The sequence below is a fragment of the Saccopteryx bilineata genome, chromosome 1, assembly GCF_036850765.1.
Source record: "Saccopteryx bilineata isolate mSacBil1 chromosome 1, mSacBil1_pri_phased_curated, whole genome shotgun sequence".
Taxonomy (NCBI): domain Eukaryota; kingdom Metazoa; phylum Chordata; class Mammalia; order Chiroptera; family Emballonuridae; genus Saccopteryx; species Saccopteryx bilineata.
Genome location: NC_089490.1, coordinates 82,680,522 through 82,706,267, shown reverse-complemented (window position 1 = coordinate 82,706,267; position 25,746 = coordinate 82,680,522). Strand labels below are relative to the sequence as shown.

At 51.4% G+C, this 25,746-nt stretch overlaps 1 protein-coding gene across 2 annotated transcripts in view; it reads left to right on the top strand.

The window, feature by feature from the left end:
• FBLN1 (fibulin 1) overlaps positions 1-25,746 on the top strand; it is an 80,278-nt gene that overhangs the window by 15,711 nt on the left and 38,821 nt on the right. For both annotated transcript variants that reach the window (XM_066255515.1, XM_066255519.1), the window contains exons 3-14: positions 2,674-2,806; positions 4,906-5,077; positions 9,006-9,065; positions 10,419-10,520; positions 11,484-11,621; positions 12,746-12,883; positions 17,584-17,727; positions 18,385-18,513; positions 19,253-19,378; positions 22,183-22,302; positions 23,469-23,600; positions 25,417-25,540. In XM_066255515.1, coding sequence (XP_066111612.1) covers positions 2,674-2,806; positions 4,906-5,077; positions 9,006-9,065; positions 10,419-10,520; positions 11,484-11,621; positions 12,746-12,883; positions 17,584-17,727; positions 18,385-18,513; positions 19,253-19,378; positions 22,183-22,302; positions 23,469-23,600; positions 25,417-25,540 — 1,518 coding nt within the window. The remainder of the gene's footprint in view (positions 1-2,673; positions 2,807-4,905; positions 5,078-9,005; positions 9,066-10,418; positions 10,521-11,483; positions 11,622-12,745; positions 12,884-17,583; positions 17,728-18,384; positions 18,514-19,252; positions 19,379-22,182; positions 22,303-23,468; positions 23,601-25,416; positions 25,541-25,746) is intronic.

Here is a 25,746-nt window from a genome sequence, read left to right as displayed (position 1 = left end):
TGCTGCAGCTCGACAGTATGACCAAGCCACTTCCTTCCTCACAGAAAGGAAGTCATTTTAGGGGTTGGGGTGATGAGATTACATAAGCACATCAAGTGCTTTCCAATTAAAAGTATGAATGGACCACCTACCTTCAGACCCTGAAACCAGAGCAAAGTGCCCTGGACAGTGCCCACCTTATGCAGTGGCCAACATCTAGATCAGCTATGTTTGTTCTTTCCCCCCAAATTGATTCCAGCTTCTTCAGAGTTTTGGGAGCAGATAAGTTTAAACTAAATGACACAGATAAGAAATGTTGATTGTCACCATAAAAGTAATTGTAAAAATAATAGCAAGCCATTAGGAAGCATCTGCTCTGTGCTGAGCATGTGATATTCGTTATCTCATTTAACCCTGTTATTAACCCATTTTGCAGACAGGGAAACTGAGCTTTCCAGTACCCACAGCTGGCTATTGCTGGTCTTGGGGTTTGACTCCAGATCGGCTTGCCCAGGGAGCAGGTGTCGGGGAGACAAGGACATGCAACTGTTCCATCAGTTGACATTGTTCATTTCTCTGCCTTGGATCTGAGTCCAAGTGGCGTTGCTGCTGGGTGCTGAGGGCAGTGAGTGGAGTGCTGCTCAGGACAGAACATGCAGGGATGGCTCACCCGCCTCGTTCTGGGGGTCCTCATCTGTGCTGGCATGGAGCGTTGTGTGCTGCCTACCAGAGGAGACAGAGGATGTAAACCTCAATTTTGTATATTCTTGAAAAGTCAAAAGCCTTATAGACCAAACAAAGGAACCACACGGTCATATGCAGGTCCAAATTGATTGGGACCCAGGGTTGGGACAGCCGGAGCGTCTGATTGAACGTTTGCTGGATGCTGGCTCCCACGTGTGGCCCAGTGCTGGAAAAGTCACAGGGGCTGCTGGAAGTTCTGGAGCCAAGCTGGGAGCTCAGCCTGAAGTGGTCTGTTTGCTGACCCTGCTGACAGAGGCAGCCTAGCCTCCGAGCCCTCCCAGGCTAGGTTTCTAGCTGTGAGACCTGAGCCAGCTCCGAGCCTCAGTTTTCCCAAGTATAAAAGGAGGACTGTGATACCTTCCTTTCAGGGCTGTGATACTGATCAGAGGTGAGGGAAGACACCAGCACCACAAAGCCCAGCTCGGGCTCCTTCCAGCCCCACAGGACAGAGCTTAGTAACTGCTGCCCAGAAGCCCCCTGGGTGTGGAAGGCTGTTCTTCCCACCACGCCATTCCTGTTCCTGTCCCTGAAGCCTCTGCACCGGCCCAGCACACAGTAGGGCAACAGCCAAATTTTGTTTCAGTTGTAGTAACATACATATAACAAATTTTAACATCTTAACAATTTGCAAGTGTGCAATTCCATACCTTCCCATTGTGCAACCATCACCACTATCATCCCCAGAACTCTCTCATCCTCCCAAACTGAAACTCCATACCCATTAAACAACTCCCATTCCCCACCCCGGCCCCCGACCCCTGGCCCCCACCATCCTGCTCTCTGTCTGAATTTCTTCTCCAAAGCTCCTCATATAAGTAGAATCACATACTCTCTGTCCTTTTGTGACTGGCTTATTTTACTGAGCACAGTGTCCTCAAGGATCATCCATGTTGTAGCAGGTGTCAGAGTTTCCTTTTTAAGGCTTAGCAAATATTCCACTGTGTGTATAGACCACATTTTGCTTGTGGGCTGCTGTGAATGCAGGTGTACTAATATCTGTCTGAGTCACTGTTTTCAATTCTTTAGGGTATACACCCAGAAGTGGAGTTGCTGGGGTGTATGTTTTAATTTTTTTGAGGACCTGCCATGCTGTTTCCCACAGCGGCTGCACCATTTTGTATTTGCACCAAGGACACGAGGGCTCTGCTTTGCCCACACCCTTGCCAGCACTTGTTTTTTATTCAGCCAGTATTTTTGAATGGATGGATGGATGGATGGATCGATGGATGGATGGATGGATGGATGGATGCAAATCCACCCAACACAGGAGAAAATAAGCTCATTCCAGAGCTTGAGGGCAGTTCTGGAAACATATGGGAAGTGGGGTGCAGAGCCCCACAGGGTGGAGGCGGGGGGAAGGGCGGGTGGGGAGCTGCTACCCAGGGGCAGAGGTGGCCTGGCTGGCAACACAGGAAGGCTGGGTGGAACCCACCCTCTCTGGACAGGTGTAGCTTGGGTGTCTCCTTCTGTCCTTCCTGGGTTATTCAGGGTCAGGTGGCAGCCACACCTGTGACTTACGCATACCACCTGCTCCCCTGCCCGCCAGTAGGGCCATCGTCCCTCACTCCATTGCCTTGGGCAAGCTACTCCACCTCTCTGGAGCTATTTCCTCTGAAATATGAAAAATGGGGATGAGTGTTGGGATGAATTCAACTTGGTTAAGGATGACAGGGTCTGGCCTAGGGTCAGCAATCAGCTGCTTTTATTTTTCAAACAAGTAGGAACATTTGGTGGGTGAGGCTCAGAGCACAGAGAGGTGAATTGGGGTTCTGGTAGCATGACTGGGTCTCCTGCCTCCGCCCCAGACACTACCACACATTTAGTCGTTCTAAACATTTATTGAGCCCCTTCTGAATGCCAGGCGTCATCTCTGCATGTTTGTGGGTGGGAGGGGTGTTTGGGAGCCCCCACCTACAGAGCCTTGGCTCTAGCTCCACCCCCCGCCCGCAGGATGGTCCAGGAGCAATGCTGCCACAACCAGCTGGAGGAGCTCCACTGTGCCACGGGCATCAACCTGGCCAATGAGCAGGACAGCTGCACCACGCCCCAGGGCAATGCCAGCCTCGAGGCCATGTTTGTAAAGGTGAGCCCCTCCCATCCCAGCTCAGTGTCCATGCCCAGGTACTCTCCCCACCTTACCGGCTCCAGTGCGCCTTTCCTTTTGAGCAGCAGGCGGTGCCCAGCCCAGGAGGGAGGAAGGCCCATTCGAGTCCCCCTGCCTCCTCCAGCTTAATCAGAAAACCTTGAACAACACCTATGGCCCACTTCAACACTGGGGAAGCGGGGATGGGGTGACCCAGCCTTGCCCTGAGCATCTCAAGTCCCAGGGTTTCAAGCAGGAAGGTAGAGGTCAGAGCAGGGTCACCTGGGCTCAGGGTCTTCAGAGCCTTCTTCTCAGTTCAAGGGAGACACCCCCACCCCCCTCAGGAGGCCCTTAAGCTTCTCTGCATTCCATGGCCAGTCAGAGCCCAGAGCTCAGAACAGGCCCCCATGAAGGCCTCCAATAACATGACCTTCATAACTACCCCTAGAAGAGAAAAATGAGGTTCAGAGAGGCCCACATTTCAACGTGGCCTCAGAGGACCAAGGGGGGTGGGGATGTCTGGTAAGGCAGAGCTGGAAGTGGGGTCCATCAGGCCCAGAAAGAGCCATACACCGAACGTGAGCTGTGAATCTGTGACACAAACCATCTGGGACTCCGGGTCCGGGTCAGATCACTCAGGTCCTCCACTGGGGTGGAGCGTCTGCCTCTCTGCAGGGATGTACAGGGTTCCAAGGAGCATTCCCAGGTCTGAAAACTGCAAATAAACTGATGTGATATCCAGGCTGTCACTCCTTTCCCTCCTACAGAGGGTGGAAAACGGCTGGCCAGGGGAGCTCAAGTGTGGAAAGTTAGCCTGGTCAGCTGGGTTTCTTTTGGAGGTGCCCGGTGACGACAGTGAATTCCCTGGAAAAGACATTTCCTATTCCCAGTTAGGGAGGTGATGGAGTCATTTCAAGGAGGCAGAATTGGAACTAAAATCTGGATCCCAAGAGGGGCTGCGTGGGTTCTTCTCTGGGTGTTCTCTCTCCGCACAGATTTGGATGGGGAGACTTCCCATGGAGAATTGAGGGTCCAGTGCTCCTCTGTCAGCCTTTATGCACTTTCATGGGAGGAGGCTTTTGGCATGAGGGAGTCGGGTGGGGTAAGGGTGGGGGCAGTCTGGTCAGTGGGGGCCTAGGAGCCAGGACCTTGGATGTTCAGTGACCGCCTCCCTGGGCAGGGCGGGGGCTCTGCAGACACTGTCTGCCTGGCAGAGAGCTCTGCCCATGTCACCAGACTTGAGAGAAAGAGAGATGCAGAGAAGCATGGAACATTCTAACAGGAGTGGGAACAGGTCGCTCTGGCAGATGGAGTGATTTGTGTTTCCGGGAAGGGTGAGTCATGTTGCACAAGGTGGGAGAGGTGGCCAAGGCACCTCCTTTCTGGCAGCAGGGGTTGTGGAATGAGCTGGATGGGAGCCCCATCATCTCCGCAGAAACCGAAGCACAGAGGCACCTCCCGGCTCCCGCTGTGGGCCTTTTGGAAAGTTTGGGCTCTTAAGATAATAATAGAGACTGAAAGGGCTTTTCATATGTCAGGGTGAATGTTGTCCCCAGGATTCAGGTGTGACTTTTGGGAAGGCTGGTGTCCAAGTGACAGGTAGCAACCCTGTCCCTTGCCTGATGTCCTGTCTCGAGGTTCCTGTGCTTTTCATATGCACGATTTGGTTTCTGCCGCCTGATCCGCCCTAATGTGGGAGGAAGAGCTAGGTGCATATTCATTCTCCAGGCACAGTAGAGAAACCTTAGACTATACATGTGGAATGGAACCCCACGGGGCTCCTGTGTGACCCTGAAAGGGCCCCTCTCACAGCTCCCTCTTCCTGGAGGCGTGGAACTGAGCGGAGGAGGGGTGTTGAGGGGGCCAGGGAACACGTGCTGGGTGGAACTCCTTTTAAGGCTCCTTTCAAAACCAGGACCTGTGAGATTTGGGGGCTCAGCTTACATTGCTATTTACCACCCCCATTTAAAAAAGTAGTTAAGTAAGGCATGTGTCATTGTTGTCCAGGGAGAGTGGACATGGTGGGGGCAGAAAGGCCCATGGGCCACGCTGGGTTGTTGTCTGACTTCTCCATCTGGGGTCCCCCCCTTTGTCTGCAGAGGTGCTGCCACTGCTGCCTGCTAGGGAGGGCGGCCCAGGCCCAGGGCCAGAGCTGCGAGTACAACCTCATGGTCGGCTACCAGTGTGGGCTGGTCTTCCGGGCCTGCTGTGTCAAGGGCCAGGAGACCACAGACTTTGCCCCTGCGGACAATGGGGACCTCCAGGAAACAGGTAATTCTTCTCCTGCCTTCCTTCTTGGGCAGTGCATTAGTCAGGGTTTTCCAGAGAAATGGAACCTACAGGGTGTGTGTGTGTGTGTGTGTGTGTGTTGTGTACACACACACACACACACACACACACACACAGAGCTTATGTTAAGGAACTGGCTCACATGATTGTGGGCACTGGTAGTCCCAACTGCAGGGTGGGCCAGCAGGCCAGAGACTCAGTTGAAAGCTGATATTACAGCTCAAGTATGAAGGCTGTTTGCTATCACAGTTCCTTCTGACTTGGGCAGGGTCAGTCTTTTCCTCTTATATTTATTACCTGATTAGACAAGGCCCACTCACATTACAAAGGGCAATCTGCTTTACTGAAAGTCTGCTTATTTGAATGTTAATCTCATCTGAAAAATATGGTTACAACAAAACCCAGACAAGTATTTGATCAAATATCTGGGTGCACTGGCTCAACTGAGTAGATCCATAAAATTAACCATTTTAGGCAGGGTTGGAACACACATCTACCGTTGCATTAACTGGGTGCAGGCAGATTCTAGTTGTCAGAGGAAGTTTCATGTTTGTCACCTCATCTGAGACCTGCTGTCCTAGAGTGAGACTGGGGGCTTGGGATCTGGGTTCTAACAAATCAGGTTCATGTCCCAGTCCTAAGCAAATTGTATTTTTGGCAAACTGATTTACCCAGGCCTCAGCTTTCTCATCTGTGAAATGGGGATAATTACAGTCCTACTTTATAAGGTCACTGGGAGTGTTAAATGGGAGAATTTGTACAAAGTGGCACAGTGCCTGGCTCGATAAACATTTACTGACGCAGTTCTTCCCTGTCCCTCCAACAGTCCTGGGTAGTGTGGGTGGCTGGCCTTGCTCTTGTTTCACGGGTGAGGATCTGATGCTCAAGGTCACGTGGTCGACACACAGAGGAGAGAGAATGCCTGCCTGCCTTCTGTCTCCTGGCTGGTGCCTTCTCTCTCCATCTGGAGCTGACGATGTGCAGACAAGAGGCTGAGGTGCCACTTGCTAATAGCAGGCTATGCTCTTTCAAATAGTAGACACTTATTCAACAAAGGGTCAAGTGACCCCAAGAGCAGCTTCGAGAGGAACTCCCTGCTGTAGTGTCTGCCGATTCTGTCTCTCCACCATCCATTTGTCTGAAGCCAGATAAATCCCGCAGCCTTCAGGCACGGTAGTTACAGGGTTCAGAAAACTTCTCGGTTGTCTAATAACCTCTTCCTCTTGTGCAGTGATTTCCTGTGAGTGGAAATGACCCTGGAAAGCATCAGGAATCTGCTCTGCGCCTAGCTTGCTGCATGACGCTGGGCCCCTTCTCACTCCTTTTCACTCTGAGTCGCACCCTCCCAACCCCCATTAAAAATAGATTAGGGGCAGGAAGGCTTTGGAAGGAAATGCTCACAGACCCTGACAAATGTCCCCAAGTCAGGTCATTCATTGCTGTATCTTTTTGGCCCCCAATGGCTTCAGGCTTTGGGGTCAAATGGACCAGTCTTTTGTTCTTTGTTTTTGATTTCTCATTTCCAGAGCTCCACAGATGCCTGGGGCTGCTCTCTGACATCTCAATCGTAAAGAGGGATTGGAACCACATTCTGAGTCCCTCCTGGACTTTTGAAATCAGAGATGACATTTTTACTTTAAACAAACCCAAGCTTTTCATGCTGGTGGAGAATTCCTCCTGCGTCTCCGGGGAGGACTTTTGTTGATTTATGTCCTGGTTCAAGAATGATCCTGGGCTTTTCTGCTGCTCCAGATGTCTTATTTCTCCCTGTCTTTCATCAGCTTCAGTCCCTGCCCCAGGCTTCCTCAGAGTCCCTGTGGGGACTTCCCCTGCTCCCCCCCCCCCCCTCCACTCATCACAGCCTGCCTTCCTCCCTTCACTGATGTTTATTGCTGGCCTATTGTGTGCTGCTGTGAGGCCACACAGAGGGGTCACATACCCATGCTGCCCTGTGACAAAAGCAGTACAGAATTGAGAATAAGCTTTTGGAAACTTCTATAAGCATTTGATAGAGTTAATTTGTCTGATCAATTAAAGAATCAGGCCTCGTAGGTCTGTTTTATTAACTTCCTTTTACTAGTCATTTGTTTTTATTGTATGTTATCAAGGTGTTGGTCTAAGACCGGGAAGAGAACCCTGTTCCTTTACTGTGGGTAGTTTGGAAGAACCACACTGAGGCATATCCTGGTTATTCCCATTCTACAGATTAGGAGACCGAGGCTAGGGAAGTGCAGGTTTGGGATTTATTTTCTGGCAGAGATAGCAGTCTTTCCACTGTGGGCTTGCTGGCTCCCACTGAATGCCTTGGAAATCTTGATGACCTTATCATCCGTCTGATAAACAGTTCCTCACAAGTCCTACTGGACTTGTCAAAAGACCCCTTTGAGACTTGTTTGGAGGTTCTAGCAGGGGAGCGCAGCTACTTGTATACCCTTGACCGAAGAACGGTCCTCTCCTCTATCAGGGAAGGTCGTCCTCTTCGACTGAGCGTGCAGCTTCGGGAGGGACGCACATGGAGCGGTGAGGGAGGAAGGGGACACCCGCCTAGCCAGCCAGATCAGCCGAATCAACCCTGGCGATCAATGGGGTGACAGATGTCGCAGCCAGATCACCCTCACATCCAAAAGAGCCCTTTGGAGGATGGGGTCTGGACACCCTGGCCTGTGCCTGGCACATGGGCGGGACTTGGTCTTTGTTGGGATTAAAGGCATCAAGTGAACAAAATGTCCCTAAATTAATACCCTGAGTGAAGGTGCCTTAGCTTTATGATTACACCTTATAGGTCTTTTGCTTGGTTCTTCCACATGTGAAAAGTTCTTTGAATTATGTAGAGATAATGCCTGAGAAAGAATGCCTTGTGTATAGTTAGAATGTGTAAGTTCTGTTACATTGAATTTTATAGCAGAATTACATGTTTCTTCTTAACGGTGGTTAGTGGTGTGCATGTATGTATGCTCATTGTGGGCGTTTAGAAGATATAGAAAGGTAGAAGGAAGAGGAAACCCACTGTGGAGATAGATAGATACTGTTTCTGTGGAGGCCACATTTCCTTGAAGTCTTTTTTCTATGTCTCTTTTGATCTACACTTTGCTGCAACCCAGCATAGTTGTTAATTGCTACTGAATCATGAATGATTTTTGATTACTGTCATTTTGTCTGATGGAAGGGTCCTCAACATCAGATGACTTGATTTTCAAGTACTCCTAGAGAGTCTTCCACCCTTGCCTATGTCTGCCCAAGTTACAAGGACTAATCTGTTTCTCTTACACCAGACCTACTAGGGGAGTATCACCCTACTAAATTAAGTGTATTTCTTTTCTGGGACTGCTGTACTAAAATACCACAGACTGGGGGCTTAAGACATTTATTATCTCATAGTCTGTGTGTCTGTTGTTGTATCCAAATTGCCCATATTTATAAGGCCGCAGTCATTGAATTTGGGATGATCTCAGGATAAGAGGCACTTTATCCTCTGCAAAGACCCTTCTCCAGTAAGGTCCATTCACAGGTGCTGGGGTATAGGGTTTCAGCATCTCCTGGGGGCCAGGGGGATGCAATTCAACCCATAACAACAAGCTTTCATCCGGTGCATTGCTGCAGGTTTGGAGGGTGTGACTTGATTTACAGTGGGGCTGTGACTCCCTTTGCTGAAATATTCAAGTCATTTGGACAATGTAACAGCACTCCACATTATGTGGATGATTCCAGGCCCCTGGGCCAATGCTGCTTCCGTGATAACAGATCTTTTGGAGATTTAACTACATTTATGAGTGTCATTCTCTTTTTCAAAAGGATATAATGAATACTGTAGGAAAGTTATACAAGTGGACAACAGACTATTTGGTGTCTTCTCAGAGAAGATGGGATGCTGCATGTGGATAAATGTGTCTTTGCCTGTCTTGCCCCTTAGCTAAGATTTCCAAGATGGAGGAGGAGCAGGAGGACCCGTACCTGAATGACCGCTGCCGAGGTGAGCCTCTGGTTCCTCCAGGGCTGTTTTGTAGTTAACAAAGAAAAGTCAGTGCTAATCTCCTTCGGAGCTTGACCTTAGGCAGTGCTCTGGTTCACCTGGGAACTGCCCTTTAGCTGGGAGTCTACTGTAAGTCACTGTCTGTGCTCTCTGCACTCCTGGGCTCCTTCCCTTCCCTCTCCTCTTCACTGGGGCAAAGTGGGCGAGGAAGGCGGAGGGTGGGCTTAGAGAAGGAGCGCATTGGAAGCTGGTGTTAAATGATATCCCCCCCCCCCCCATGTCCACCTGAACCTGACCCAGCTCCCAGCCTGTGAATAATGAACACAGCTTCCCCCAAGACTGGGAGCCTGTCAAGGGAGGGGCGAGTGCTATTTGACCTTGCTCCCTGGAGCCTCCCCACTGTGCCATCATCCACTCCTTTCATTTGACTCCCAGTGTAGACATTTGCAAATTTCGAGTTAGTAGGGCATTGCAGGATTGTTTCTTCATAAAATAAAGGTTTCTCTCCCTTTCATGAAACGTTCTGGCATGTCTACTCTACAGATTCATTCAGCAGCTTGCTCTGTAGTTGGGATGTTAATTAGAGAGCAAATGATGTGGTCAGTGCACAGTAACAGTCAGCATAGAGGCGCAGGTGTGAGGAGGATCCAGCACCAGAAAGCCTCATAATCTGCTCTGGGGGCAGGGTATGAGACCGTCTTCCTGGGTGAGGGGACCGCTGGTTTGCAGTGGGAAAGGATCGGTTAGCTGGGAAGTTAACATTGCGTGGGAACTTGGGGCACCCAGAGTGAAGACAGGTGGGGGAAGAGGCTGGAGAAGTAGGCGGGGTCCCACAGGTGCTGGAGAGCAATCAAACTGTATCTAGTAGGATCTTTACCTGGTAGAGGTTTGTCCCTGTGAGATTTGCTCTTTGAGCATCAGGCTGGCTGCTGTGCAGGAGGGTTGGTCAGGGCTGCTCAGGGAGCTGGGTGAGTGGGTGGCCCGCTGGAGCTGAGATAGATGTAGGGGACAGAAGGGGCTTCTCCAGAGCCCTGCCTTCTTATGTGGCCTGGTCCCTCAATGTCTGTGCCCAGTAGTAGTCACACTCATCTGCTTTGCCCCTTCCAGCTCCACTACAGTGACAGAGTCCACCCTGCATGCTGCCCAATTTGTCAGACCAGGGCTGGGACCTGGAGCTGCAGTTGTTAGGGTCTTCCAGGAAGGGAGGGGCATGGTGGGCTCCAGCCTGCGCAGCCTGCCCTTCTGTGTCGGTCATCCCTGCGGGCATTCTCTTGGGCCTAGTCCAGGCAGAGCTGGAAAAGCACAAGGTCTGCTGTGCGTCTGGGCCCCGGCTCACATGTGCTGCATCTGCAGGTGGCGGACCCTGCAAACAGCAGTGCAGAGACACTGGTGAGGAGGTCATCTGCTCCTGCTTTGTGGGCTACCAGCTGCTGCCTGACGGCGTCTCCTGTGAAGGTAAAGTTACTGTGCTCCAGGGACAGCGGGACAGCAGGTCACTGCACTCAGGAGCCTCTGCCTCTACCTGACATCTGGGCAGGTCTCACTTGCACAACTCAGGGCCCCCTGTGCATAGGTCAACAACCTAGGACTGGCTTTTGAACATTCCTTGGAGTTTGTACCATGTGGTTTCATTCAGGAGAATATGAACATCATGTTAGGAATGAGGGTGGGGGCTGGGGGTCTGACTGGGCTGTGAATCAGGACCTGCTGAGAGGCCCTGGGCATGTCTGCAGCCTTCCTCCACCCTTTTCATGAGATGGGGAGATGGAGGAAGTGATAACCCTTTAGAGCAGGGGTCCTCAAACTTTGGGGCCCGCATGCGGCCCCCTGAGGCCATTTATCCGGCCCCCGCTGCACTTCCAGAAGGAGCACCTCTTTCATTGGTGGTCAGTGAGAGGAGCATAGTTCCCATTGAAATACTGGTCAGTTTGTTGATTTAAATTTACTTGTTCTTTATTTTAAATGTTGTATTTGTTCCCGTTTTGTTTTTTTACTTTAAAATAAGATATATGCAGTGTGCATAGGGATTTGTTCATAGTTTTTTTTTATAGTCCGGCCCTCCAATGGTCTGAGGGACAGTGAACTGGCCCCCTGTGTAAAAAGTTTGGGGACCCCTGCTTTAGAGGATTCTTCAAGATCACAGGACTCCAGTCTGGCCTGACTCTTTGCTTAGCAGGAGCTCGAAGGAGCAGTTGATCTGAAACTAATTGGGGGAGAAAAACCATTGCTTTGGTTCCTTGGCAAGTGCCCAGAACTCCAGTCCAGCACACAGCCTGAATCTGTAATGCCGTGCACGGGGACGTGCTGGGTGCAGGGAACCGATCCGCTCTGCCCTCTGGGACATTCCTGCTGATAAAGCATCGTTTCTGCTGGTGACTTTTGCGTCTGGTGACTTTTGCGTCGGTCCGTCTCTCCTAGATGTCAATGAGTGCATCACGGGCAGCCACAACTGCCGGCTCGGAGAGTCCTGCATCAATACTGTGGGCTCTTTCCGCTGCCAGAGAGACAGCAGCTGCGGGACTGGCTATGAGCTTACGGAGCACAATGACTGCAAAGGTATAACATGGTCCAAGTCAGAAACTCTCACCTCCCCAGGAGTAGATATGATGGGAAAGGCAGCCTTGGGGTCCCTGGGGCTGGGCTGGGCTCTGTGGTGCTGCGGTACCCCCTTGTGGGCTTACCTTATTTAATGGCAATGCCATATTTGGTGTTCTGAAAAGGCTCAGAGTATGATCATTTAAAAACAAGGCCGGGGGTGAATTTCAGGTGCTCACATACGTGTGCTTGTTCCAAAAAAAATTTATATATATATATATTGCACAACAGCTGCCTTCCATCTGATTCCAGGCTTCCTTGAAGTTCAAAGCACCCTTCCACTGAGTAAAAACATGACATTTCTGGCTGCCGGCCTTCCCTCGCCAAGCCATAGATGTTATTTGGCAGATAAGGCTTTGATGAGGCTCTATTAGAACATAGTTTTGTGCTGAGGGATTCCAGCCCTTCAGACAACAAACCGCTTGTGTAAAAATGTTGGTTGAATTATGAGCATAGCTCAAAAGCAAGGCACACCCTCCTGACGTCTGAGGGCTTTAGGCAAGTTCAGCCCACTCCACCTCTGTGGACACGTTGGGTGGTTTGGACCCTGAGAACCCAGGGGCCTGGCCAGCTTTGAGTACACACTTTTGAACATTTGACAGCCATGAACTTCAGGGGAAGGGCAGCCAACACTCAGATCATGACAATCACTGGTTGTTCATATTAGTAATATTGTGACAACTTCGGAATGAATGAGTTTATAGAGACAGTGTTTATTGCTGCTAAGATCATTGCTTTATGGTCTAATCAGAACATGTGTATAGCCTGAAATGAAAAAAAAAAAAAAAGACCCCCAAAAAAACACATATTGCCAGAAAAATGCCTGGGTTATTTATTATATAACAGAAAGTTTGTCTCATGAGAGGCTTGGGGGGAGAAGCATTTTAAGTCTTCAGTCATGCAAGCACAGCTTGGCTAACTCAGACCCTTTTTTGTATGTGACCTCCCTATTGCCCTATTGAAATGTTTTGGGTTATAGTCTGAGTAATGGGCATTAAAAAAAACCTTTCTTGTGATTTTAAAGTGTTGTAAGATGCTTCTGGCAGGACTCTTGCTAACCATTTCCTTTTTTTATGATGTACCAGATATTGACGAGTGTGACAGTGGTATTCATAACTGCCTCCCCGATTTTATCTGTCAGAATACTCTGGGATCCTTCCGCTGCAGACCCAAGCTACAATGCAAGAGCGGCTTTATACAAGATGCTCTAGGCAACTGTATTGGTAAGACACCGCCGCCAGGCTGCCGGGGTCCACCAGACCGGGTGAACGCTTGGCGATGGGCCCCTCTGGAATGTGAGGGCTCGTCGTGTAGAACAGAGGGGTCTAACCCAGCTTTTTCTTATAAAGGGCTGGATCATAAACATGTTTAGGCATTGTGACCTGGATGGTCTCTGTTGTAACCGTTCTGCTCTGCTGTTGCAGGATTGAAAGCAGCCACAGATATGTCAACAAATGGGCAGGGCTGTGTCTCCGTAAAACTTTATTTACACAAACCGTAGGCTTGCTGGATTTTGCCCCAGGGCTCTATTGTAGTGTAGCAACCCCCTGGTTGAGACCAAAGAGTTTGGGTTTTGGAGTCGGACACTTGGTTTGAACTAAGGGACCTAAGGTGATTTGTGTACTTCCTCTGACCCTCAATTTCCTTCTCTGTGAAATGGGACTAATCATAGTATCGGAATTGTGGGCTTGAAGCAAGGCTTGATCGAGGTGATTGCGGAGGGTCTGGTATATTTTAAAAAATAATCTGTATTACTAGTCAAATTTATAGACACAGAGTAGAATGGTGGTTTCCAGGGAGAGCTGGTGGGAGATGGGGATTTCATATTCAAGGGCACAGAGTTTCAGTTGGAGAAGATGGAAAAGTTCTGAGGATGGATGGTGGTGACGGTTGTACAAGTGTTGATGTCCTTCACGCCACTCCTCTGTATGCTTGTAAACAGTTAAAATGGCAAATGTTTTGTTGCTATATTTCACAATAGAAAGATACTGTGTTGCTGTTAGAGAAAAACCAGTAGAAAATGAAAGACGATCCCATGTGAATTTAGTGCACATAGGAGGTGTGAGTGCAAATGGTCAAGCTGGAGAAGCCATGGGGGTTGGGGAGAGGAGGCAGGAGCCTCTGGTTCTGGAAACAAGAGATGACTGTCCTTTCTCCTGCAGTCACCCAGGTCGGCCACATGGCTTAGTCACTGTTGGCATTTGAGTCCAGGTCTGCTGGCCTGCTCTTGCCTTCTGCTCCGCAGAAGCTTCTGGGTCCTGCTTTTGAGTCAGAATGACTTCTCCCCTGGTTGGAGTTACAGATGCTGCTAGTCACAACCTATCCTCCCCAGGGCTGCCCCAGTAGCCCCTGAGCAAGGAGGCGCAGTTTTTGTCTGACATCTATCTCACCCTCTCGCAGATAAACCTATATTGGTTTTGATTTTGAGATGGTAATTTGCATTGAAAACCCTTCTTGTTTAACCAACCCAGGGTATTTAAAGACAAATAGAATAGCAATCCCTTAGGAAAGGAGCCTTACCTGAACCAAGCTCCAGTCTTCGTTTCTAAAGCACCCTTCCGTCCTATGGGGGCCTCACTCCAGCTGCATTGGCCCCAAGCCAGCCCAACTGTCATCACTGAGTGAGAGGCCAGTGAGCAGGGGGCTCCCCCTCTCCCAGGGCCAGCAGGGAGGAGGCTCCTGCCCAGACTTGCTATGGGCTTCCAGGGGACTCTAGAGAAGTCTGGCATCTGCTGGGGATGGAAACCTTGACTCATGGCAAAGCCAGCCCAATTTCCACAAAGCAGGGATATTTCCAAGTCTCAGCTTAGCCCTGGTTTTCTCTACAGGTTTCAGTACTGTCCAGGGGGAGGCACAAGAGCAGCAGGAAGGGACAGTCCCCTCAGTGTCCTCCCCTGAATGTGGGAGAGCCTGGGCGAGTGGGGTAAAACCTCGCAGGAGTCCAGGCCCTGGACATGGGCAAGATCTAGCCCACCAGTACCTGGTTATATATAATGTGGGGGCTTCAAAGCCAAATGTTAGCTTTCCAGGGCAGCCTCATCTCAGCCCTGGGCAAGGGAAGAGTACTCTTTTTGTGGGCACATAACCCTTGCCAAGTTCAGGGCTCTTTTTAAAATTACTATTTTTATTTCAAAAGTTACATGCATTTATTTCTATGTAGCAAAAAGCAAATAAAACCCAAGTGCAGAAAAGAAAAAGCTTCTTCCCTGCTCAGTGGCATCTGTGTGTTCTCTGGGCTCCTACTTCCTTGAAATTTTTATGAAAATGGGCTGAACTTGCTTTCCCCACTTAACAATGTATTTGGATATCATTTTATGTCAGGACCTTTATGTCATCTTAAAAAAAAATGACTGCATTATCCAAAATAATTCTTTACAAGGAGGAAGTGCAGCAAGACAGAATGACTGTTTCAGGAGAGGGCAGCTCCCCTCCTCTGCATGAGCCCTCTGTGTGGGTCTTCTGCTTGCACACCTCTGCAGATGGCACGCTCACTCCCCCAGTTCAGCGTGATCAATGGTGGGCACGTATAGATCATGTATAGATCAGAATGCATCTTTCCAGAGCCCCCGGAAGCATCCTTGGGGCCCCACCAGCCCACTGGATGCTCCTCTGGCCACACAGCTGTAGACAGCCCTGTAGCTGCAGAGCTCTGCCTGGAGGTAGAGGGGCCGGTGTGAAGGGTAGATCAGGCTCCTAGAAAGCAGAGGCCTCGATCTCTGTTATTAAACACATAAGGTTCTAGGACCTGGAGGCTCGGTTGCTGAGGGCCTTGAGACTCAGGTTTCTTTTTCCTTCCAGTCCCCTCCACATGCTCACCGTCTTCCTTTCTGTTTAGCGAGCAAGGATGAGGTAATGGGCCAGTGCAGGCTTCCCACGCACTGCTCCACATGGATCCCGGGCAGTAAATGGCCCCATGGTCATTGTGTTAAACAAAGTGAACAGGCCCATTACCGCTGGGATTTTCAGGGCTTTCCCATGGGAGCCCCTGAGAGAGAATCTGTGTGATGTGTTCCCAAGCGCTTCAGATCTTTTCTATTTATTTGTTCTTTATTTGTTCACTCTCCTGTTCATTCATTCCTTCCTTCCTTCGCTTGTTGATCACCTGCCTGGTCCTTATCTCATGAAGCTCACAGGCTGGGGGACCCCCCTCTCCAGGGTACATGCTGTCCCTCCAGGCACCAGCATTCCATGGCACAGAGTTTGGGAACTGTAGATCTTAATAGAGAGCTCAAGGCTTAGAGGGGAGGGAGTGATATTGGTAAGCCTGCATTTATCCTTGACACTGGACAGAGGCCCGCAAGCTTTTTCTGTGAAGGGCTAGATAGTAAATGTCAGCTTCGCTTGCTGTGGGATCTCTGGCTGCAGCTCTGAAAGCTGCCTTACACAACACATAAAAGAGGGGGCTGTGCTCTAATAAACTGTTTACAATACAGGGTGGGAGGCAGGAGACTCTGGTCCCAGAACTGCTTGGACCCCTGACTCCAACCTTGAGCCAGGAAGTTCCCTGTTTATACAACGCAGATAACAATTCCGGTCCTGCCTCTTTGCAGACTAGCTGTGCTGGTTGAGAGCAGTAATGGATGTAAAGGCTTCTGTAAACTGTGAAGTGCTAGGCCGTTGTAAGCAGGTCGATTCCAGTGGAGGGTGGGGCTGGGCGGATTTCTCTGAGGAGGGTGGGCATGGCTGGGGGTGGGAAGTACAGCTGATCCCTTATTCTTTGTCTCAGGGGTCTTCCGCCATCACTTTCTTCTCTTTGCCACCAAGTATCTGTCTGAATGGGTGACTCTTACAAACTTAGGTCCTTTTAGAAGACAAATCAGTAGAAAGTCCAGTTTGTACAATCTCGTTCTGATTTGCATGTGAGGAGTGAGCAGACGTGTGACCCAGGGTTCCTTGTTGGTTTACTGATGCACACTTGTTAGGTGTGTGTTCATTATAGGTGAGTTCCCACAGTCCCTGTGTCAGCGGCATGTCCAGTCAGGGAAATAGACCCGTTCCTGCCAGGGCCAAGTCAGCACAGGCCCCAAGGAGCCCAGGTTGGGACAAGCAGGAGATGTCTCTGAGGAGGTGGCACTAAGCTGGGCATTAAAAGAGGCTGTTTACCAGGCAGATGAGGGAGATGGCTTCCTAGGCGAGGACCATGTGCATAAAGGCACGGAAGTGGTACCTGAGTGCCCTATCCAGGCGCTAGAGGTGTGCTGTTGGGGCTGGAGCCTAGGCTGTGGGAGAGGCTGGCCAGAGTGACTGGGAGGTGCAGGGGCCAGGCTCGTCACCAGAGGATCCCAGAGCCTCGCTGAGGCAAGAATGCTGGCAACATGGGGACAACACCTCTGTCTCCCTTAGCCCCGCACCCCACTCAGGGAAGATGCTCGGTTTCCTGGGTAGAGTGTGTGAATACAGGATGGCACCCAAGTGGCCAAGCCCACCATGTGGGATTCAGAGGGGACTTCATTGTGGAAGGGCCAAAAGCAGCTTCGGGTTCGGTGCTGTGGAAAGTGAAGGTGTTGAAAGTTTAGAAGCTGGAAGACGGACTAGGAAGGTGGTTGGTGTTTAAGATGGCGTGTGCCGGTGAAATCTGGGAGCCAGTGGGGGCTGCTGTGTGGTTCAGGCTGTACCTCTCTTTGTGGTTTGGCAAAAAGGAGGGAGCCCTGGCCAGGGTAGCTTAGTTGGTTCAAGCGTTGTCCTGATATACCATAGTTGCTGGTTCAATTCCCAGTTAGAGGCACATACATGAATCAACCAATGAATACTTAAATAAGTGGAACAACAAATTGTTCTCACTCTCTCTTTCTCAAATCAATACATTAAAACAAATTTTTTTTTTTAATGAAGAGAATGAAAATGGTGTTTCTTTGGCAATCCAGTTGTTGGGTTTGGAAGCACTCTATGTTTGACCACTATGTCTCTGTTTCTCTCTCTGTAGATATCAATGAGTGTTTGAGTATCAGTCCTACGTGCCCTGTCGGGCACACGTGCATCAACACGGAGGGCTCCTATACATGCCAGAAGAATGTGCCCAACTGTGGCCGTGGCTACCATCTCAATGAGGAGGGCACCCGCTGTGTCGGTTGGTATTATAGAAGAAAACTAATCTGAGATGGACTTTCCTCTCTGCTCCCAGCACAACCCTTTCTCCCCTGGAAGTGGAGAGTAGATTGCCCAAAGGGAAACAGTGTCTGCCTGTCCACCTGTCCGCCTGGTGACAGAGTGTGTCCACAGCCCCTATTGGTGACAGAGAAAGGACAGATGGCCCCTGCTTACAATTCAGTCACCCTGAGCTGGTCCCAGCTTCACAAACTGTATACTTCAGATGAAATAGGTCTTGCTACTCTTTCCTCTTGACCATCCCCTCTGCCCACCTGTTCCTACGTGCCCTTGGGTCTGGGACCCAGGTCCCTGCCAGCCGACAGGGATCTTTTTCCCTGTCACTCCCAGAGCACTTCCTCAGCGTCTTCCCCTGGTCTCTGGGCACTTTCTACCTTAACTAAGGTCATTGCTGGTTGGCCAGAGTAGGAGTCCCCTGAGGGTAAGGGTCAGCTGTCTCCCCAGTATGGGCCCCACACGTAGTAGGTATTCCGTGAAATTGTGTTGAAGTGTAAATGATGCTACTTTATACATTTCAGTTTGCACCTTCCTTCCTGATCATCTTGGGAAAATACGCACATACACACTCATACATATACACACGCTAAAGATCTTTCAACGTATCTTTCTCTTTTGCAAGATATGGATGAGTGTTCACCACCCTCTGAGCCCTGTGGGCCAGGGCACCTCTGTGTGAACTCCCCTGGAAGCTTCCGCTGCGAGTGCAAAGCTGGTTACTATTTCGATGGCATCAGCAGGACATGTGTGGGTACGTGGGTGTCCCCATAAGCTTTGGGGGGCCCGGCCAGGTAGCACCAAAGAGAACCAGCCCTTTGTTTCCTGAAGTGACCATGGTCTGCTTCTCACCTCAGGAAACTTCAAGAGCAAGCAGCCTCTAGAAAGACCCTGAGTCAAGGGCCCATTCCAACTCCAGTTCTGCGGCCGCCCTCCTGGGCCTGAGCCAACGTCCCCCATGTGTCACTTCAGACCTCTGAGTGTTTGTGAGACTCTAGCCCACTCTACAAAGTGCCCAAAGATTAGTGATTTCCCAGAGATTTGCTGCCGACCTGCAGGCCACAGGGCCCTGCGCTGTGCACGTAGCCCAGGGCAGCAAGATGGTATGGTGACCTGGCCACCAGAAGCAGGGACAGGCCCTACTGGCTAGAACCTGCCATCACCAAACCAGGGTGCTCAGGGGAGGCTAGCACCTGCCCCACCCACCTTCAGGTCACCTTAGAGCTCATGGACCCTCCCTTGGGGGCCTGGGGTGGAGAACTTGGGTGGGCACACACCCAGAAATGCTGTCATGGAAGGAGCAGGGGCTGGGCCCAGTGGGTGGGCAGGCCCCCCTATGGCCCTAGCTTGCTGCTGACTTGCCCTCTTTTGAAGACAAGTCATTTTGCCTCTATCCTCTGAAAAATGAGGCTGAAGGACTTGGTGGAGAGAGTTAGAGGTGGCACTGCCAAGGGAGATCGTGGCCCCTGAACTGCCCGCCCTCTCTGTTTTAGACATCAATGAGTGCCGGCGCTACCCCGGGCGCCTGTGTGGCCACAAATGTGAGAACACGCTGGGCTCCTACCACTGCAGCTGCTCCGTGGGCTTCCGGCTCGCAGCCGATGGCCGGTCCTGTGAAGGTGAGGGGGCTGGGGCCGGGGCCAGGGTAGGCCATGTGGGGCTGGCCCACATTTGTTGTCCGAGCACATATTAAATGACACATTAGCGGAGGAAATGCCTATTAAAAGCAATATAAATGTTTGTGGTCAGAGGCAACTGCCTGCCTGGGTTCTCCTGCACCCTGATCACACCTGCTTGCCAAGGCTGCAGGGGATCAACAGGCCAGCTAGAACATGGCTGAGAGTGGGGTCTAGGGCTTCAGAGCCACCACCTATTCATGTGACCTTGGGGAGTGGCTAACTTCACCGGCCTTGGTGGCCTCCAGGGGGAAAGAGGATTAATATGTCAAAGAGAATCCAAAGCTGGACAGATTTTATTTAGACTAGTGCAGCTGGGGAGAGACCTCAGTGTACATTGGTCCCAGCTCCACCAAAACTGAAGGTATGTGTGTGTGTGTGTGGGGGGGGTGCTTTTTAAATGCTGGGGTGGGTTCAGGAAAAGCACTGAAGGATGTTAAGGGGGTTAGTCCATGCAGTTAGGCCGACTGTGTCTGCTCACTGGCTCCTTCCTGCCTCTGAGATGAGAGGAGCACATTTCAAAGACATGGTTCCCATCCATGAGAAGGTACATCTCACAGTACAGAGAAAAGACTCACATTCGCAAGTTTCTAAAAGGTAATGCTGTTAAGAAAAAGGGGGAAGTGAGGGCCTGTAGTCAGGAACACACAAGGTTCCTTTGGTATTGTTGAGGGTTCTCACTCAGGCAGGCCTTTTAAGGAGCCTAAGGGGGTGTCATTTTAGGGACGTGGTCTTAGGCCAATAGAAGCCATGCTAACTGCTCAGCTCTCTTAGTGTGTGGGGTGGGGTTGGATAGACTCATTGGTGCTGAGAATCTTGGGTTCTCAGATAACACTGTTCTCCCCAATGGGTGGATAGAGATGAGGTGATGATCAGTGTATTAAACACAGGGCTCAGCCAATGTCATGTCTTCTGTGGGGATCAGGTCTGAGGTCAGCAGAAATTAAGACCTTTGCCAGCCCCTGGCGACCCCCCACATTGGCCATCAAGCCCTGTTCTGTGCAGTGCAGTGCCCAGGGGCAGCTGGTGGAGCCGGACTTGGACATGGCAGGTCTGAAAATAAGAATGTGATCACAAAGGTCTGCTCTGCCAGAATGTGCCCCAGCGTATGTAACTCTCAGAATGGAGGAGAGACAGTGTGATGGGCTCCCAGGGCTGGGGCTTCCCCGAGATTCTGGGATCTGTCCCCCAAAACCAGACCCAACTCGTATATTGGCTAGGAACCAGATTCACATCTGGGCGTCTTTGGGCCTGGGTCTAAATCCCAGCTCTGCCACATATATGGTCTTGAAGAAGTAACTCGGCATTTCCAAATCTCTGTGTTCTCATCTATACAACGGGTACATTAGGACCCACCTTGTAGGGGTCATAGGATGAGACAAGGTGAAGCAGCTCAAAAGCTATCCCACGCCCAGAGTGAGGTGAAATGCTGACCACATGGAGACAGCGAGCATCGTTGTTGTTATTGTTCCTGGCTTGTGCTGTCCCTTGTCACCCTGAAGTAGACATTCATGTCTGTGTTAGTGGGCAATATTGTGGACACAAAACCAGGGCCTGCCTGCCTTGCCATAGATTCCGCTAAGCATTTACAAAGCTTCCCCACCCAGGTGTGTAGTAAGCACATGTTCCTGCCTTCAGAGAGTACCTCTAGGACGGGATGAAGAACCATACTGGGCAGAGGTGAGCTGGTGAACATGTGACCAGGTGCAGCCAGGCCAGGGGTGTGGGGGCCACAGGGGTGACACAGGGAGAAAGGCTAATGGGCGTTCTCAGCTGCTTACCTCTCCCACCCGGCTAAGAATGAGCAGTAAATCAATGTGAGAGGAAAGTTCTAGGTCCGTGATGGCGAACCTTTTTATAAAAACCGCCCACTTTTGCAGTGTTGGTCAACCTGGTCTCTCTACCCACTAGTGGGCATTCCAGCTTTCATGGTGGGTGGTAGGAGCAACCAAATGGTGCCACGATTGGCCCACCATGAAAGCTGGACCGCCCACTAGTGGGTAGAGGGACCAGGTTGACCAACACTGCAAAAGTGGGTGGTTTTTATAAAAAGGTTCGCCATCACGGTTCTAGGCAGAGGTTGGCTAAGGTTTCTTCCTAAAAGCCACATAATATTTTAGGTTTTGCCATCCACAGTCTCTGTTGGAACAACCCAACTGCCATTGTAGGGTAAAAGTAGCTATAGGATGTGGCAAATGAATGAGTGTGGCTGTGTGCCAATAAAACTTTATTTACAAAAACAAGTGAAGAATGGGAGGTATGCTGATCCCTGCTCTAAGCAAAGGGAATAGATGAGTGAGAGCCCAGAGTTGCTGAGTGGCCTGCTAAGTTCTGAGCATTGGAGTATTTAGTTATTGGCCTGTCAACAGGGTCACGCAGTCCTCACTCAGTGCAGAGGATGTTGTCTGGGGAATGAAGCAGGGAAGACATGATGATTTCCATTTGAGGACTAGCAAGACTCTGGTACCCAGGTGGCTACCGCATTGGAAGGAGCTGAGGGTAGTGGCTGCTATTGTCATTGTGATGGAAGACAGTGCAAGTTAGAGTAGGCAATGGTGGGAACAAAGAATCCTGGTCTGTCAGCTGCGGGGGTGGAGGGGACAGTGCCTTTTTCCTTTGGGAGCTCCGCCCTCTGGGCCCTCTGCTTCTGCATAGGTGTTACCTTGAGGGAGGTGCTGTGCTCATGACCCCACTGGAGAAGTGGGTCATGGCTCTGAGCGGTGACACCCGGGGACTCTTTCTTTCAGATGTGAATGAGTGCAACAGCAACCCCTGTAGCCAGGAGTGTGCCAACGTCTATGGCTCCTATCAGTGTTACTGCCGCCGAGGCTACCAGCTCAGTGATGTGGATGGTATCACCTGCGAAGGTGAGGGTGCCTGCTTCCTTCGGCCCTTTCTACGTGACAGCAAATCAAGCTGGCAGGTGGTTTGCTTTTTCCCTCTGAGATTTACTGGTGTATCCTTTACCCAGCTTTGGGAGTGAGGTTTGCAAAGCAGCAAAGCCTCTCACCACATTTTCCTTTAATAAACACGTAATGGTGGAGATGACTGTGTGTGCCGGAACCTGCACAGTACTTGGCAGTCATGTGTGGCCCAGGGGTGAGGAGGGGGCTCAGGGGCCACCCACATCCCTGACTTTTGGAAGCCCCTCCCCGGCCTGGGCCCTGATCTGTAGCATAGGGAGTTCACCCAGATTCTACAGGTAGTCCAAGGATGAAACCCAGTGATGAGTCAGAGTGCCTCATGTAGTACCTGGCATAGGGAGGTGCTTAATGCAGGGGTATTTTTTTTTCTTCTTTTTTGTATTTTTCTGAAGCTGGAAACAGGGAGGCAGTCAGACAGACTCCTGCATGCGCCTGACCAGGATCCACCCGGCATGCCCACCAGGGGGTGATGCTCTGCCCATCCGGAGCGTTGCTCTGTTGTGACCAGAGCCAGTCTAGCGCCTGAGGCAGAGGCCACAGAGCCATCCCCAGCGCCCGGGGCCATCTTTGCTCCAATGGAGCCTTGGCTGCGGGAGGGGAAGAGAGAGACAGAGAGGAAGGAGAGGGGGAGGGGTGGAGAAGCAGATGTGTGCTTCTCCTGTGTGCCCTGGCTGGGAATCGAACCCGGGACTTCCAGGCTGACACTCTATCACTGAGCCAACCGGCCAGGGCCGGGAGGGGTATTTTTTATTAGAATACTTATCATAATTAGCATTAGGACACCCTGGCCGCCTGCAGGGCACTTGTCCTGGCGTCTTTCTGAAGTCCTTGGCCTGTCCCCATTGGCTCAGCTCCCCATTCTTCCTCCTTCCCCACACATGTACACTCATACCATGAACTTACTGAGTGGCCCAAGGATAGGTCCTTCCCCTCTCTGGGTCGCAGTGTCCCCTTCTGACGTGATGATCTCTGAGGCTGCACCAGTCCCAGCACTTTGAGGGCTCCTGTGTCCAGCTGGCCTTGTACACTGCCCTCCCAGACCCCAGCCTAGAGAACATAGCCCGGCCCGAAGCCACATGAGACACTAAGGGTGGGCTTTGCTGTCATAGACATCGACGAGTGCGCCCTGCCTACTGGGGGCCACATCTGCTCCTACCGCTGCATCAACATCCCTGGAAGCTTCCAGTGCAGCTGTCCCTCGTCTGGATACAGGCTGGCCCCCAATGGTCGCAACTGCCAAGGTGAGCATGCTGGACTCCCAGGGGCACTGGGCTACACCTGGGCTCTGAGGTTTGGGAGGCTGAAGCCAGGCAGCCCCCAGCTGGAGGCCGTGCTTCCCTGATTTGGCCACCCCACAGGCAGGGTACACTCGAGAAGGGGAGGGGAGGCCTCCACATCCAAGGTGTATCCCAGAGTCTGCATGTACCCTGGTCTCCCACACCTGCCCCCGCCCCCGCACAACAGTCCTTCGCGGGTTCTGAGCCTTCCCACCCTGCCTTCAGCAGCCACAAGGGGGCTGGAATGGGCTGACAGCTTTTAGAAAGATGTCCGCCAGGGAGGAAATGGGAAGTCCGTGCCCAAGGACCCCCTTCTACAGCATAATGCTGTTTGTCCAGTTTTCATTCAACAAACCCTTGCCCTGGGCCAGACCTTGCCAGGCATTCTGGGGCAGTGAGCAGATGGGGGAGGCCAAGGTGCTGATCTCCGCCCTAGTGAGGGATGGGTGTGGTCTGGAGGTGTGACAACTCCAGGGTCTCTAGGGCCTTGACAGTCCCACTGGGGCTGGGGGTTGGCTCCAGCATGGGCTAAATGAGAGGGACCTCTTGGCTCCCATATCTAATATACTCTAGGAGTCATCCTGTGTCCTGTGACCGTCCTTTTGGTCACGGAGGGAGGTGGTGCCAATGACGTATTTGTGAGTGAAGGATCTGGAATGGAGACATTGCCTCACCTCCGGGAATAGCCCCAGAAGCTGAATCATAGAGGTCGGGTCTGTCCAGCCCCTTCCTTATGAGCTCCTACACGGGGCTGGTGACCCAGAGGCTCTGGATTCTGCAGGTGTCACTTCTGGTCTTGAAGAAGGTGACTTTGATCCAAGGCAGCAGCTCTGTGTTTCCTGGGAGGATCCTGCTCAGCTGGTCTAGGGCTTGGGCTGTGAGATGCTCTGTTTCACATTTCTGATGGAGCAGATGACTCCCGGCTCCTGGCCAGGCTCCCTTACCGCAGCCCAGGGTCCTGCCAGATGCAGGGAAAACACATTCCTGAGCCTGGCATTAGAGATTAGGAATGATATTTTTGCCACCAAGGTCAGGCATTCGGCCCCTCTTGTGAGATGCCTCCTGGCTTGGTGATGTCCACTGGATCCCACCATTTGGCTGCTCCAGAGAGTTGTGGGAAGGGGGATAGCTCTCCATGTTAGAGTCCAGCCCAGACATCATCAATCCCAGACACCAGGCACAACAAGAATCCCATTAGGCCTCAGTTTCCTCATTTGTAACATGGGGCTCCTCATTCCTGTTCTTTCCTCATTAGGATGTAATAAGGCACGTGAGGTGAGGGTGCTGAGCCTGGAGGGCTGTGGAGGGGTGCTAGCTGGCTAGGTACAGACCCTGACACCAGCCTGCCGGTGTTCAAAGCCCGGCTCCGCAAAATGCTTGACCTTAGGCCATATCTCCCTAAAATAAGAACAACAGTACTTGCCTCAGTAAGCTGTTAGAGAATGAAGAGAACCCTGGGAAGCATTTCGGGGGTCAGGAGAGTGTTCGCTGTGATTATTGTTATGTTCATTCCAGGGATTGTGAATAATAAGTATGGTACTCTAAAAATAAATGTCCTATAAACAAAAGAGCTGGCATAGTGGCATAGTGTCCTCTGTGTCCGCCCCCACCCCCCCGGCTCCCTCATCCCCCAGAGAGCAGCCAAGGGAGGGCAAGGATGGGCCAATCCCCACCCCCCAGGGTCCTGGTTGGTGGGAGGTCCGAGCACCCCTGTCTGTGGGTGGGGACTGCTTGGAGGGGGGACTCAGCATTCACTGTGTTGCCCTGGGGTCTCTTACAGACATTGATGAGTGTGTGACCGGCATACACAACTGCTCCATCAATGAGACCTGCTTCAACATCCAGGGTGGCTTCCGCTGCCTGGCCTTCGAGTGTCCAGAGAATTACCGTCGCTCCGCAGACACGTAAGTCCCTCGGCCCGCGACTGTCTGTCCGCCTCAGCTTTCCTGGGGGTTCGTTCGGCTTTCAGCCTGGGCAGGCGGTTTGTGAGCTGTGACCTCCCATGGGAGGTCTTGGGAAACTCAAGGATCCTGGTTCTTGGGCCCCTAGATGCCAGCGAAACTGGTGGCAGAAGCCAAGGTAGTGACTCCAATGAGCCGCAGGTCGGCGG